The sequence below is a fragment of the Arachis ipaensis genome, chromosome B4, assembly GCF_059453495.1.
Source record: "Arachis ipaensis isolate K30076 ecotype BB chromosome B4, ASM5945349v1, whole genome shotgun sequence".
NCBI lineage: Eukaryota > Viridiplantae > Streptophyta > Magnoliopsida > Fabales > Fabaceae > Arachis > Arachis ipaensis.
The window spans coordinates 122,619,669-122,636,214 of NC_142439.1; the positions used below are offsets into that span (position 1 = coordinate 122,619,669).

Consider the following 16,546-nt stretch of genomic DNA (forward strand, 5'->3'; position numbering starts at 1 on the left):
CAATATTTACATGAAATCTACTTGCATTCTTTTATTTATTATTTTTGCCTTTTCGGATTTTTTTTGTCATGTGATTGAAATTGATTAACAAATGTATATTTTGAAAAAAAAGCTAAAAGAAAAATTCAAAGGGATAAGATGCGATGGTTCACGGCCGATGGTACAAGATACGAAAGGGCACAATGGGCTTATAAATATACCATAAACAAATACCACTACTTGCTCCATTCTATATTCAAATCAGTATACACATATTCCCTTCCAAGCAGTCATCCTCCAGAAAGTAATAATGGAGCGTTTCACAGAGACCATCTACCTTTTCCACGACGTATGGGTAGCCATTACCATTAAAGTCGCATCAAACTCTCTTCAGGACTTGCGCAGTCTCAGAATCACATATAAAGCTATGCGTGAGGCAGGAGGTGAGAATATTGTGCACACCGGTGCTTCTACACAAGGGCCGCATGCCATTAGGTGGAGTTGGTACCGTGACCCGGGCGCAACGAGATTCTTTCACCAGTGCAAGGAGAGTGGTCACCCGGAGCTTCTATTTTGAGACGGGATACAGGAGCTCTTTATTTGACGTCACCATGACGTTGGGATGCAAATGCTGTACAATGCCGCAATTAACGGCCATGACGCTGCCAAGTATGCACTATCAATGATGTTGCTCCTTCGTAAGGATGACAAGGAGGCAAAAAATAATGGGATCGAAATATTTTATGTATTTGAGGTATCTGATTTACTCACCATGTGTAAAGTGATGTGATGTCAAGTTGTCTCAGTTTCGTGGCATTTTGAAGTCCAACTACCTGAAATAGAAGGAGAGCATTTGGTGTGTGATTCGACGACGTGCCCAACTCGAGGCCACATGGGTCTTCTCTATAACTATCATCGACGGGGTGCAGAGTGGGACTGCAACTACGATTATGGAGGTGCTAGTCATATCCCCTACATTCACTGTCGTGCTAACCACGAGTTGATACTATTTGTCAACCTCCCTTGAGTTGGGTTCGCATATCACTTGAATCAGGCTATATTTTTAATGTATATTTTGAACTGGTATATGAACAGATAAGTTTTATGCTACTGGAATTTTTTACCTTTTTTAAATTTAGTAACACGAATGTTATGTAACCAACTTGGATTGGTCGAGTGGTCAGCTCACTTGTCTACTTAAGCAAGTGTCGGAGGTTTGAATCCTGCCTTGTGCATGCAGCAACCCATTGGCTAGCAGCAGACCTTTAAATGGAGCTTAGATCCGCAAGAAATTAGTCCTTGACTTGTTGGGATGAGGAATACCGTGGATAACAAAAAAAACATAAATGTTATGTTGTTTATAGTAAATTAATACTATGTTCTCTAATTTATTATTTTTGGTCGCATATGATTTGATCCTGGGGCTCTTGATCTTATAGGTATAAAAAATGCCTTTAGCCGGGTCATATTACAGAAACATAAATGACGCTGTAATTATATATAAATTATAGATTATAAAAGATGACTACAATACCCCTATTTACGATACTATTTTGTACATATATACATATATATATATATATATATATATATTATTTTGTTCGTTTTTTATGGTATATTTTTTTTGTTGTTTGTCGTCTAATTTTTTTCGATTAAAATAGTTGACAGCGTTTTATATTATTTTACCTATTTCAGGTAGATAAATCTAAAAACAACCAAATCCCAATTATAAAAACAAAAAATAACCAAAATACTATTTTTTAAATTCATACTTATACTAATTAGATCTAACAATACAAAAATAACAAAAGAAAACTAAAATGAACAAATAAAAAGAGAAACCAAAAAGTTAAATCACAAATTCAAAATAAAAAAAAAAGTAGAAAGATGTTAATTGAGTAAGGGTGAATCTTACCCTTGTTAATGAAATTAATATAAGAATTATGTGATTTTGTAAGTATAAAGTTCAAGTGGTTTTACTATAGTTACTTAGGACTTGTTTGAGTGAGCTTTTAAAAAAAAGATCTTTTTTCGAGTTATCTTTTTTTAAAAGATTTTATGGAAAAGTAAAAGTAATTTTATGTTTGGATATATTATACAAAAAGATCTTTTTATATATCAATTATGTTTGGGTATAACGATATAAAAGTACTTATTTATTTATTTATTATATGAAAAACATCTTTTTTTTTCTAGTACTTTTACTTTTACTATTAGAAATTTGCCAAACACGCTAAAAAATAAAAAAAAATCTTTTTCATTGAAAAAAGATCCTTTTTATCAAAATAATGGCGCCCAAAACAAGCACTTAGTTTGATTGTCAAAACTTAAGTTAATATTAATCATCTTGATAAATAATTCATTTCATCCAATAACTATTAGACTTATCATAAAGGGTAACTTACCATTTATTTGAGAGAAGATTAGGTAGAATTTTCTCGTAATTTTTTTAATTTCCAAACTAAAAATAAATATGATGGGGTTGAATTGGCTTATGTTATAGTTGGCTCGCTAGACTTCTTTCTTTAACTGTTAAGGCAAAAGCATATTAATATATATATATATATATATATATATATATATATAAAGAAGAATTCGCATTAAAAAAAAAAAAAAGACTACAGAAAGACATGCTTGCTAAAGAAGCCGCGTATGAGGGGGAGTGAGGACGTGATGGTGCAGAACCAATGGGACACCTTCCGATACGGCGCCGAGTGCTTATAAAGATACCATAAACAAAAAAATTTGGCGGTACTAATTGGTACCTTATGTATTCACCTCATTATATCCATTTCCCTTTTTTAGGCATTCATCATCTGAAAAGTGATAATAGAGTGTTCGACAGACACCATCTACCTTTTTATGATGTTTAGGTGCTAATTGTAGTGAAATTCGCTGCATATCTTCAATTTGCAGAAAAATATTTCATTAACTCTAATATTTTTTATTCTAAGAATTATCTAATTATAAAATTAAAAATAGTATAAAGACTCAATTATAAAAAATATAATTATAAAGACCTAATTATAAATTTGATGAATTTATAAAGACATACAGAATAATTAAACCTTATAAACCTGCAACTATAAACTTCTTAAACTTTATTTCTGAAAGAGATTTTGACATGATAACAGTGTCACCATTTATCATGGAGATGAAAGTAAAACATTTATTTACAATTTGGATCTTATTTAAACCCTCAGATTCTAGATAGTGAGTAGTCCATTGCATCCACAAGGAAGTCTGCACCCACAAAAATGCACGAGTTTTAAGCTAAATATTATAGAAAAAGAACTTTCTTTCTTTCTTTTTAATATCAATTTCAACACAAGAGAGGCTAAGAGATTAAACCTGCATCTTCTTTGGTGAAACACAATGCAGGTGTGATTCTGAAGACATTTCCATAGTATCCACCCTTCCCAACTAGCACGCCTAATTCTGAAGTAATTGCACCAAAAGAACTTGTTAAGTGTGTATTTTATAATTAATTGATAAGATGAAACTTATCTGATATTGGTTTCGGATTCACAAAAATATCTAATCAATGGAAAACACTTACTCAACATGATTAAGTAAATTTTTTAATTGAGATTGGGATTATACTCACATACAGTTATCTTCATGTAAAGTTGATAGTTAACAAACGTTACATAACAATTTAATCAAACATATCAAATCATCTAACAGTTCTCAACGAACAATTTCACATGAAGACAACCACACGTGAGTTTCCACCTTATTTTACCTTTAAGTTGGTCCAACAAGTGTAGTGTTTCATCTTTTGCTGGTGTTTTAAGTTCACGATCAGTAACAAATTCAACACCAAGCATCAAGCCTTTTCCTCTCACATCACCAATCACTGTTTAAAAGAAAAAAAATCAAAACTGATAAGAAATAGCAGAATAAAAAAGAAAAAGAAAAAGAAAAGAAATGGTTATTGTTGAGAGATGAAATATTTACAGTCATATTTGTCCTGGAGAGAATTAAGCCTTTGCTTCAGATAAGATCCAACTAGAAATGCATTTTCTTGAAGGTTCTCTTTTTCTATTACTCTCAAAACAGCCAATCCTGCAGCAGTGCAAACAGGGTTGCCACCAAAGGTGTTAAAGTAATTTCTCTGAGTCAATGCCTTTGCAATCTCTGGAGTGGTTACAACAGCACCAAGGGGAATGCCATTTCCAATACCCTGCCCAACAAGCAAAGCATAGTTACTTTTATTAAAGGACAAGTTAGAATTTATGTAACTTTTTTTTTAAGTTAAAAATGAGACTCGAATCTGTGATCTTTAGGTGAGTATGGAAAGATTATGCCATTTGAGTTATAGCTAGTTGGCCTATGTAACTTGCATGGTATATATCAAATTGATTTAACTACGTTATATAAACAAATTTTAGATACCACAATTAACAGAATTAAAATTTGTCTATACCTTTGCAACGGTGACAATGTCAGGTACAACACCATGAGTCTCAAAACCCCAAAAATGGCTACCAACACGTGCAAATCCAGCTTGAACTTCGTCAGCAATACAAAGACCCCCAGCTTTTCTAACCATATCATATGCAAGTGGCAAGTAACCAGGAGTCATCTCAACAATGCCCCCCACTCCCTACCATGAAAAAATTAGTAGCCATAAGAATTCAGCATCTACAAAGTCTTAGCCTGATATTGAAACTAGTTTACCTGTATGGCCTCGGCCACGAAGGCGGCAACATTGCCGGAAGTTCCGAAATTGATGATGTCTTGGACATCCCTTGCATACTTCTCTTCCTCAGAACCAAAAATGCCTCTGTAAGGGTCTGGATTTATAGCGTGATGGACACCACTCTGTACATCCTCACCCATAAAACAACTTGTAAGGACAAAACATATAATACACGAGGAATGCTAGAGAATCATAAGAATTTATTGTTTTTGGTTATCAGTCATCAATATTTAAAAGTATATAATAAAGTATGCTGTTGGATTACTAGATTAAAAGAATTGAATTGATGGCTAAGTGATGGCAAAAAACAATAAATTTTAATGCTGTATTTCTATATTTTCTCAACAAAACAATCAAGTACTAAAATAGCTAAATAGATTTATGAAATCTATCAGAAGAATCAAACTTTTTTACATCATGATAATTAATTAAACTAATGTATTCCCATGTGAATTGAAGTGCAAGGTTGAGAAATACTTTTGCTATCTAAACAAACTATATACTATTGTTGGAAGCAAGGATTGCATATCCTCAACTCTGTTTCAAAACTAACAAGACGCCAAGATTTGTTAGGGGGGGGGGGGGGGGTCCACACTAAGTAAATAGTAGTTTACCTGCACAACATTGAATTTCCAAATGCTTTGAGCTGTGGCTGCCATGGTCCCAGTTGCATTCCCATGATAAGAGTTTCTTAGAGATATTACGTCATGGCACCCCGTGTACATCTTTGCTATCAGTATTGCTAATTCGTTTGCTTCTGTTCCGGAATTTGTGAAAAACGCAACCTTTGTAATAACAACACACAAACACAAATTCAATCATGTTTTATCATAAAAAAATTATTCTTGTTTAATTCAGCATCTTATCTTCAAGCATGCATATCTCCCGTGGTTATCCACTGAATCAATTCGGATATTCTGTGGTTGGTAGTTATGAGAATATAAATGATGTGCAATACAATTTTAAAATACTTAATTTTGATACATGCATGTTAATTGTAAAAGTTGTATACAAACATAGAATAGTGTGTTATTATTATTATTATAGTATATAAAAAACGTAATATATGTATATAAAAAATCAACAAATAAATTAGTTATTATGTATTTATGTGTATTTATATATAGTGATTTACATATTTTTTTTAACTAATAATCAGTTGTCAAAATAATCAAATCTGCAATAACAAAATAATCAGACTTGCAGTAATCAAAATTATTTATAGGAATATAATAATTTTTTTATAAAATATTAAATATATATTTTTATACATAATAACTGATTGGTAGCTGAATTACTGTATATACTAATATGATTATATGATATCCTGATATACATATTATATTATCATGTAATAAATAGTATATAATAATAACTTAAAAGATGTTTATACAGAGTCTTTTTTTTTATAATAATGAAGGATATACTATTGAAACTCAATTATTTTTGTTTTAATATATAAAAAAGGTTTATATATGGACATAAGTGGATGTAGACTTTTCTGTTTTTCTCTGCTAAAAATATAACAATGCAGAGTGTGGTTACTTGAAAATGACATAGACATTGTTTATGTGCCATGGAACTAGTAGTTAGCATCGATATCATCTTAAGTATGCCACGCTTTGCATCTATCATAGTCTTTTTATTAAGACTAATAAAGTAATTTATTTAAGATTCCAATTTAACGTACTATATGCTCCCTGATTAAAACAAGGTGTATCTATTTGGCCAAAAACAGAGCACTACTATTTTAATTTATTTGTGCTACTTCAGTTATCGTAACTAGTTTTTATATTTAAAACCGGACAAGTACTTATCGATTTTGACGTAAAAAATCATCTTTCTTTAGCATATAATTTTTATATATATATATAATCTCAAGGTTACGAAATTTAACTGTAAAATCAGATAATTAATCACTTTTGTTTGCATAAATTAAAGTTATACTTAACTAAATTTCGAGTAACAAAATATTGATACATAGATTTCCCTCTTCAAACATAGTTATTAGAACTTTTACATATTTAAAATCTCTTTTAATAACATAGCAACATATGAATGAACATATATTATTAATATGGGGAAAACTCAAGATTACAACCATTTTACAGTAGTTTTCGTTAGTGTTAAACATTTATGGATCAAAATCTTTTATCTTTTAAGGTGATAAAGTTAGTAAAGTGATAAAGTAAAGAGTTAACAGCTCTTAAATTAAGATAGTGTGACACATAATTTATAGAAGTTACAAAATTAATAGTGATTAATTTTTCACTTTATCACTTTACTAATTTTCTTCTTTTAGAAAGTCCAAATTTAATATTTATGATAAAAAAAAAGTACACTTATATTAATAATACTATTCTATTTATCTCGCTATATATTTTTTAGAAAATAATTATACTAAATATATGCTAAAATTAGTCACAAAAATTAATTATTAAAGTAAAATTTATATTCAAATATAAAATACACATTAAAAATATGTTAAATTATACATGTATTTATATATAAATATATAGTCACTGATTTGATAGTTAATTTAATATATAAATAGCATTTTTTATTTTTAAATATGTAAGGTGAACTATGAAGGGAGAATGATGTTTAGACTTTTTCATATAGACATTTTATGCTTTGAATATAACACACTGAAATATTTAAACCTCTTTCTTCAAGCCAGGTTGAGAAATAGTAGATTTTAATACGATAGAACTTGAAACAACAAACATTTTATCTAATATTTAAATATATTCCACATAGTCATCATCAAGAAAAATTTTCATAGCTAGCCATTCAATCATATGTATTTTCTTAATTATTGCCAATTGGCATGAACCATATCTTTATTGTCTTTCTCTTGCCCTCTTCAAGTATTATATATTTATTCATGTCCTGCCAAAAAATTATTGGGTCACATTTAATAATTCAACATTATCATATCATATCATCATCATATATAATCTCCTACTTGAATTTCAGAACCAAGCAAATTTCAGAATTGCCTCTAAATATTCTTACATTCTTCTTTGATAGTTGTGTAAAAAACCATACCTCTCTCAAGAGTTAAGAGTTCAGACGTGTTATCTTTTAAACTAAAATTGAATTGGTATTTTTTTTATTGCTAAATTAAGTATAAACCTCATTTTACATGAATTCCATATTCTTTTAAATTATTTTATTTATTTTAAATTTTAAATTTTAAATTTTAAATTTTAAATTTTGAATCTTAATTTCTAAGTTATAACCCTAAATTTTTAAAAAATAAAACTTTTATAACTAAAAAAATTAATTAATATTAACTAACTAAAAATTAATTTATTTTATATTTTCTCTATTAGTAAATTATGTACTAACATATTTTTTATTGAAAAATAAATTATAAAACATAAAAAAATCATTCATGTCAGTGCTCAATAAACATATTTTAATGTAGTATATGACTGTTTATATCAATATGTTGTTAATGTTTATATATAAAAAATTATTCTAAAGACTAATATAAATCATATTTATAAAGTTTTAGAGTAAATAAAGACAATTATACTTTACAAACTAAATTAAGACTCACTAAATTTAGAAACTAAATTAAATATTAACTCATTTGTTTACATAACTTTCATTATAGAGCCAACCAAAATTCATGTCTTTATCTTTCCATGTCTTTATCTTAGGATGAAAGATAAGACTTTCTTTCCAAGTGTGTTAAATATTTTAATATCAATACTAATTCTTGGGCAACTCTTATTGTTAAATAAGAATTTCAGAATTTGTTATAGTTATTTTCTTTATATAAAAATAATGATACTTGTGATTTAATTAATGGTTTAAGATTTTTTTCAAATTTTTATTTTTTAAAGTTAATTAATATTTATTAATAAAACATGTTTCAATTTCATAAATATAATACCAAAAAGATACTAATATCATGTAAATTATATAAAATACCAGAAGTAGTTAGTACTCCAAAAAATTATATTGTTTGGTGCTCTAATTTATATCCACTTGTATAATGAATTTAAAGAGTAATTTGGCTTATAAGTTTTTAAATTATATATAATTTATAATTATCTGTAAAACTTAACCTTTTATGACTAAAATATTTCATATTTATCATCTTAACAAATTTTAACTAATAAAAAAATTGAATTGAAATAATAACTAATATAAAAGAAGATACCGTTCGAATGGATGCTAAACTAATAAAAAACAAAAGTAATAATTATCTAAATCATTCTCTATAATTTTTAAAATTGAATATTTAATTTTTTAAATTTTAAAATACACAAAATAATTCACAAACATAACTATTAAGTATTTATGTATTGCGAGTTAGACAATTCGGTCGTATATGGTGAGATGGACGCCTCGTCCCCATAACCTCCCTCCTCTCCGACACTAATAATAAAGACAGTAAACTTAGTTGTGCTTGTTATTCTCTTGTGTGATTGTTGTAATAACATTAATGCAAATTGGTATCGGATGCCCACTATAATTCAGCGAAGGAAGGAAAAGGAAAAGTAAAATATAGTGAATTGGAGTATGAAGGACCGAATGATTGTAATTGACTTTTGATTCTTGTTGAGAGGGAGTGGGTTCAGCTGAATAAGTAGTAAATTGAGATGCGATGAAATTTGATTTGAAATGTAAAACTGAAATGCCAAAAGTACCCTCATCAATTATCAGCAATCAGCATCATTCAACGCAAGTCATTAACAACCTTGGAAAGAAGATGGCCCCTGGTGAGAGGAGGTAAAGAACAATGGCCTCCTCCTTCAAGTTGAAAATGTAATAAAAAGTTGACTGTTATGGCTATCAAGTTATTATTTTTAACAACTTACAACAATCACATAAGAGAACACAATAAGCCCAACTAAGTCCATTATTATTGTTTTTCTTCTCAGTCTATTATTATTATTATTGGTGTCATTATTATTTTTTTTTATTATTAATATTCTTTTCTTTGCACAAAAACTCACTTTGTGGCAGGGGAGGGTTGAGAGGGAGATGACATGGTAGTAGTGGAAAGGGGAGGGTGGAAGTGACGTAGGAGAGTAGGGAGGCGATGTAAGATCATGAGATTGGCAACGGTATAGAGGATCATGAGACAAATTATTATTATTATTATATAAGAAAAAACGCACCTTTAGATTACCGGGGAGCTTAGAAGCCAGGGCCTCAGCAAAATCAGCAATGGAATGGTTCAGATACAATACTGTAGAGTGCTGCAATCGCTTTGTTTGTTCCACTATGGCCGCGACCACATCAGGGTGGCAATGCCCGCAGCACACAGTAGCAATTCCCCCGAATGCGTCAAGATACCTCCGTCCCTTATCATCAAACAGGTACTGCATCTTTCCGTCCACTACATTCACCTGCACCATCCACGCCGATGAAAAAAATTAGTTATAAAGGAGGAAAAAATGATCAGGTGTCGTGTGTGCTCACCGGAGTCTTGTAAAGGTGCATAATGGAAGGGCTGAGGTACTCCCGACGCTTTGCCAAAATTTCGTCCGAGGCAGGGCCGGTATACAGCGGCGGCACATAATCGAACGGTGGCAATTCCAACGAAGGTACCATTGCTGATGCTGCAGGGACATCTTTCGTTTTTGTGGCCCGCTGAGAGAACGCCCTCCAGAAAAGTTGGTGCTGTGGCCAAGAAGATGATCGGCGGCGGAAGACAAGCCTCGCTGCTGCGGACGCGGGCATTTTCTCTTTTGGCAGATGCTGAAGGATCCGACCTGAGAAAATGCTTCAAAGAAAGGAGAAAGGATACGAGAGAAGCAAAACATAAAATGGACGGTGGAGGGAATATCGGAAGAAGTATTTATAGAGTAAAGAGGAAATGGTGGTATTAATGGATAGTATAAATTAATATAGAAATATCATCTTCTTTCATTAATTATAAATGCAGTACTCTTTGAGTATTCCTTTATATATTTATTGTTAGAATACATTAATGGATGTTATAGAAAAAATAAATATGATATTTTTATAATTAATTATAAATACAGTAATATTTTTTAAGTATTCTCTTATATATTTATTAATAAAATAAAAAATTATGAATTTTAATATAAAAAAATTTAAACATAAAAAATATAAAAATTATATATATATGTGCATTCATGAAAAATGAATGAGTAGGTGCTAAATTGCTGCTATCAAAAATGTATCAAAATGTCTCTATTCTTTTTTTTTTCTGTGTAAGAGCAGATGAGTAAGAGAATAACGTGTGTAATATGTGATTACTTCTAATAAATAAAAAAATTAATTACTTTATTAATTTTATAATTTTATTAAATTTGTAATTAAATTTTTATATATTTTTTAATTAAATTTTTATATTATTTTTAATTTTGTAATTAGGTTTTTTTTTAGGGTAAAAAATATTAGATTAATTGAATATTCCTTTACAAATCGAAGGTATCCATAATTAAGAACCTAATTAAATTTTTTACTACATATTTTTTGAGAGAATATTATATTAATTTTAATTTTTTACATAATTAAAAAAGTATAAAAAATAATTAAAAATTTGATAAAACTACATAGACTAATAAAATATTCAAACCCAAATAAAATTTGGTACTTACGTATATATATTTGGATATTTAAAAGTATAGACCGATAAATTTAATATTAAATAAAAATATTATTTATGCACTAAAATCAATCTTTTTATATTTATGTAAAAATACATATGTTATTTAATTTAATTTTGATGTACAATTTATATTTTAATATGTATATTATACTAGTGGCTAATTTTAATAACTAATTTTAGATGCACATAATATGATCGAATGTTAAATTATTCTGAGTTTTAAATTATATATCTTACGAATAAAATTTATTTAAATTTATACTTATTTTACTAAATTAACTTTTTTTTATCCATATTATACTTGTATGAAAAAATTTTATTTTTTATTAAATTAATAGTGGTTTTTACTTTGTAGAAGAAAAAATTGAGCTCACACCCACGTTGCACAAAATTATTTTTTTTCATGTGTTGGCCTTCTTTGATTTTGAGTTTTCAGAGCAAGTGAATGTGGTGGGTAGGTGTAATGAAAGGCAAAAAAAAGGAGAGTTCATAACAGGGATCACTAACAAATCTCCAGAATTCATCTAAATATTTTATGAAAAGTCTATAATAATTAATATAAAAATATTATTTGTATGTTAAAATTAGTCATTAAAATAAGTTATTAATATATTTATATATAAATATATGTATAATTTAATTTATTTTTAATTTGTAATTATATTTCAACATATATTTTATACTAATAACTAATTTTTTAATAATTAATTTTAATACAACTCAAATGGTGTAGTCTTCTCATACTCATCTAAGAAATTGCGGGTTCGAGAGTTCGAGTCTCTCTGTCTTAAAAAAAATAACTAATTTTAGTATATATGTAACTTTCGCATAAAAATATTTTGAGGTGGATAAACAATAAAAATAAAAGTAGTGGGAATGAATATTTTTTATAAATATATACGTAATTACTTTATTTATTTTAACGTATATAAATTTTACTATATATACTTATAGCTAAAATAAGTTAAAGTAAATGAAAATTTGATGTTAATATTCTTTTAATAAATCAAATAAAAGTATTTCATTTTTTCCAAAAAAAAAAAACTATTGAACACCTATAAAAAGAATTCACAAATGTCTTAAAAAAATTGTATGCTTTCAAATAGTTATACTTGATAAAAAGAAGAAAAGAAATTGAATTGAATGAAAAAAAAAAAAGGTGAATGTGACTTTTTTTTTTTTTTTTTTTATTAATTAGAACACATATGGTATCATATATTGTATTAAAACACCCCAAATTATATATGGTAGTGATGGAATGATAGATACATCTACGTGCACAGATCAATCCATAGTTTTTATTTTATTTTAGTGTAAATTTAAAACATAAATAAAGATTTGTTAATGATTTTATAGTGGTAACAGTTACTAATTATTTATACACATAAACATAGCAAGCATGACGAGTAATTATTATTTAAGTATAAACTATTAAAATAATATTAAAAAATTTAAACCGCTGACAAAAATGATTTCAAAAAGTACTAACAATAAATAAGTTTTCGAAAAATTTAAAAATGCGACAAAAAGCACTAAATGTTAAATCAAAAATACTATTTGTATATTAAAATTAGCCATCAATATATTGTGTATAAATACATGTGTTATTTAATTTATTTTCAATATATATTTGTATATTATACTGATGATTGACTTTGGTGACTAATTTTGATATACACATAGCATAATTGATATTAAATATATACTCTAAAAAAAGTCTCTAGAGATTAAATTTTGATGGGATTTTTGCCAACAATTATTAAATAAATGAAATCTATTCATCCTTAAAATTTGATAATTTTATGTCAAATATTTTTTTTGAAATTTTTTATTGTGAATAACCAATTTTTTAAAAAAATAAAAAAAAATTTAGAGATAAAATTTTTCTCGAATTTTTTGTTTGTTAAATACAAAAGTTTTTATTGCTTATTAAAAATATAATTTTTTTGAGTATTTTTATCGCATTTTTAAATTATTCAAAAATTGTTTTGTGGATAACATTTTTTAAGAACCTTTTTGTTAATATCTGAATGTTTTGGATACCAAATTAATAATTAGCTCTACTAATTAATTAATTAATCAAAGATATAACATATTGAAAGGTTCTTGAGAAAAAGGAAGAGAATGAATGTAATCTATATTGAATGGTATAATGACATTTGTATTACATCCATAGTTAAGAGCTATATATATAGATGAGTAGCTAATCTAAGAAAGTAAAAAAACAGAACTAAAAGGACATTTCTTAATTTGTTATAACTACTAACTGTCACTAAAAGTATTAACTGCTAATTAACTAACTATGCTTTATACTCTCCCTAAAACTCAAGACAGGTATTAGAAGTACTCTGAGCTTGCATCTAAACTTATTGAATGAAGAAGTTGATAGAAGTTTAGTTAAAATATCAGTTATCTAATCACTGTTTGGGATGTATATTACATATATAATTATCGCTAATTTTGTCTTGAACAATTTAAATGTCTAACTGAAAATTCTTAATTTTATCATAACACTGAATTAGCTATGAGCATCACTATACTCATGTTATCACATAGAATCATAAGTGTTGTTTGGAGGTTGATGTTTAACTCCTAAACAAGATGTTTTCGCCAAACTAATTTTGCTTTACACATAGCTTGACTCTTAAATTTTATTTCTATAAAAAATCCATTAATAGTAGCTTGTTTGCCAAATAATCAAAGCAATTTCGTTAGAAAACCAACATAAGATGTAGTCATTTGTAATCAATTAACAATTATTTTTCTTAATTTTTTTAGAAAAAACATAAATTTAAATTATTATAAAAAATTCAAAATCTAAAAAAAATCTAAATGTAAATTATTTAATATCCAAAAGTAATTATTTAATATCATGATGTATACTATTTATTATAATAATTAGTTCAACAAGGTTGTTTTGTTTTGTTGAGACATGGACATTAATTATTAGACACGGTAATACATGTCTATTATTTATTTATTGAGACAGGATTTAAATAGACATGATAATACACACAGATACATATCAAATATATGTATTTACTGTTTTTCCTTAAAATTGAGATACAGAGACACAATACATAAGACACAATATATATACATAAAATATAAAATAAAATTAATATTTAATTTATACATATATATTTTGTACATTATTATTAAATACTTTATAAAATTTGTGTATCTTTATGTCTATAAATTTTTGTATATTTATATACTTATCTATATATCTCAAAGATATTAGCCAAAAGCAATCCAACAAAACCTAAAGTGTTTGGTGGTGTCTTATAAATTATAATTCGATCAAAGTGATGATTGGAGAACTACTCTTTATACAGTCCTGATGGAATTGGACGCAAACACGGGCAGATACATTTTGTTAAATTCATCGAAGCCAGAACCTAAAAGCAAGTACATCAAAGCCAAAATAGGTTTCCTTTAATTTATTGGCATATAATAATATCATTATTGCCATGTTTACTTGCATTAATTATTGGTTGTTTGTTTCCTTGGCCGTGGGATCGCACCAAAAAAAGCTTCCGTAGTGTATGCAGATTCATCGTCCAAATTCATCAGCAAGCAGTGCAATTCGACAACAATAGAGGAAAATATGCATTATATATGCCTTACAAAATTCTCACTTTCTTTTTTATCCTTACAATTTGAAACGGTCTTAAAATTATCAATAAAATTCTAGATTCAAACAAAATACTCTGATTAAATTTAATTAAGTATGTGTTTGAATTACAGTTTGCAAACGGGATTTTACATAAAATTGATTTTGCAAAATTTGATTTTGATTAAAAGTAAGTTTGTGTTAAAGTGATTTATGTTTGGTAATTTTTGTATCAAAATATATTATAGTAAAATAAATGTTATTTGGCTTATACCATTCAAAATCACTTTTAGATAAAAAATTACTAAAATAGACATCAACTTAAATTTTTTTTATATTATTCTATTATTTTAATTTAAATATTTAAATAGATCTTATTAGTTAATTTTATAATAAAATTAATATTCACTTACTAAAATAAAAATAACATATAAAAATAGATAAAATATATTTTTAAATAAAAAAATATAAATTTTATATATATATATAATCAAATATGTTACATTTTTTAAGTATTAAATGTTATTTTCGTATTTTTTTTACATCGTACTCTTATTCTAGTACTCTCAGTAATCTTATTCTTAGTATTAATTTGAAATCGAACATTTATGATTTTATTATCTATGACTAATTTTTTATTTAATTTATCTTTTTTAATGGAATCATAATCTATATTATAAAAAATTACACTAAAACATAGTAGACGGGAATTACAATTATAAAAGAGTACTGAAAATAATAAAAAAATTAAATATTTACTTTATAGTGATTAAAACAAATCTGAAAGTTCTTGATGATCTTTTTATATAATATATTTTTAGTATTTTTAGCATTTTTTTAGTATGTTATAATTTTTTACTATTATTATTATTTACAGTTAATTTTTTGTTTAATTTACTTTACCTAGTAGAATCAATAAATCATATTATAAAAAGATAATAACAAACATAATACACAAAAATCACAATTATAAAAGTGTATAATGTCAAACAAGCAGTTGAAAAAAAATAAAAATAATAAATAATAAAAAAATAGAGCTCATATAAATAAAAATAACAAGAATTTTATAAATAATACAATAACATATATAAAAGATAAAGTTGGTAAAAGGTAAATAAATGGTTAGTATCTATGGCTAAAAATCCGTTAAGAAAATGCAGAAGCTAAAAATAGTTGCTTCTTGTAAACATGGTTTTGGCAGCAAAATTACTTCTGTATTCATGAGAAAAAAATTTGCCAAACCAAAATTTGAAACTTTCAAGAAATTTAAACTCTTCCCGAAGTTTCCAAACACACCCTAAGTTGTTATAACAACTTTTTAAATCACGTGCCTTCTCTTTTCTCCTTTTTCGTTTCCTTCTCCTTCTCCTTCTCCTTCTCCTTCTCCTTCTCTGTTTTCTTCTCTTTCTCCTCCTCCTCCTCCTCTTTTTTTTTCTTCTTCTTTTTCCCCCAAATTCGCGCACACAGATTCTTCTTCTTCTTTTTCTGCTTCTTCTTTTTCTAAATTCGCACATGTAAATTCTTCTTCTTCTCCTCCTTCTCTTTCAATGTTGCGTCTTCTTCTTTTACTTTTTTTTTTTCGTTATCGTCATCACCAATAATACTAATATTTTGCAAACATCTTTATTAGTTCTGATTTTCT

At 27.1% G+C, this 16,546-nt stretch overlaps 1 protein-coding gene across 1 annotated transcript; it reads right to left on the bottom strand.

Annotated features, from left to right (window-relative positions):
- Positions 1-3,057: 3,057 nt before the first annotated feature.
- Positions 3,058-10,465, bottom strand: LOC107639616 (alanine--glyoxylate aminotransferase 2 homolog 3, mitochondrial). The gene is made up of 9 exons (XM_016343164.3): positions 10,130-10,465; positions 9,826-10,056; positions 5,299-5,469; positions 4,663-4,806; positions 4,409-4,588; positions 3,940-4,165; positions 3,725-3,838; positions 3,331-3,417; positions 3,058-3,222 (listed from the first exon to the last, which is right to left on the bottom strand). The coding sequence occupies exons 1-9, from the start codon at positions 10,388-10,390 to the stop codon at positions 3,179-3,181; spliced, it is 1,458 nt and encodes a 485-aa protein (XP_016198650.1). The 5' UTR covers positions 10,391-10,465; the 3' UTR covers positions 3,058-3,178.
- Positions 10,466-16,546: the final 6,081 nt, after the last annotated feature.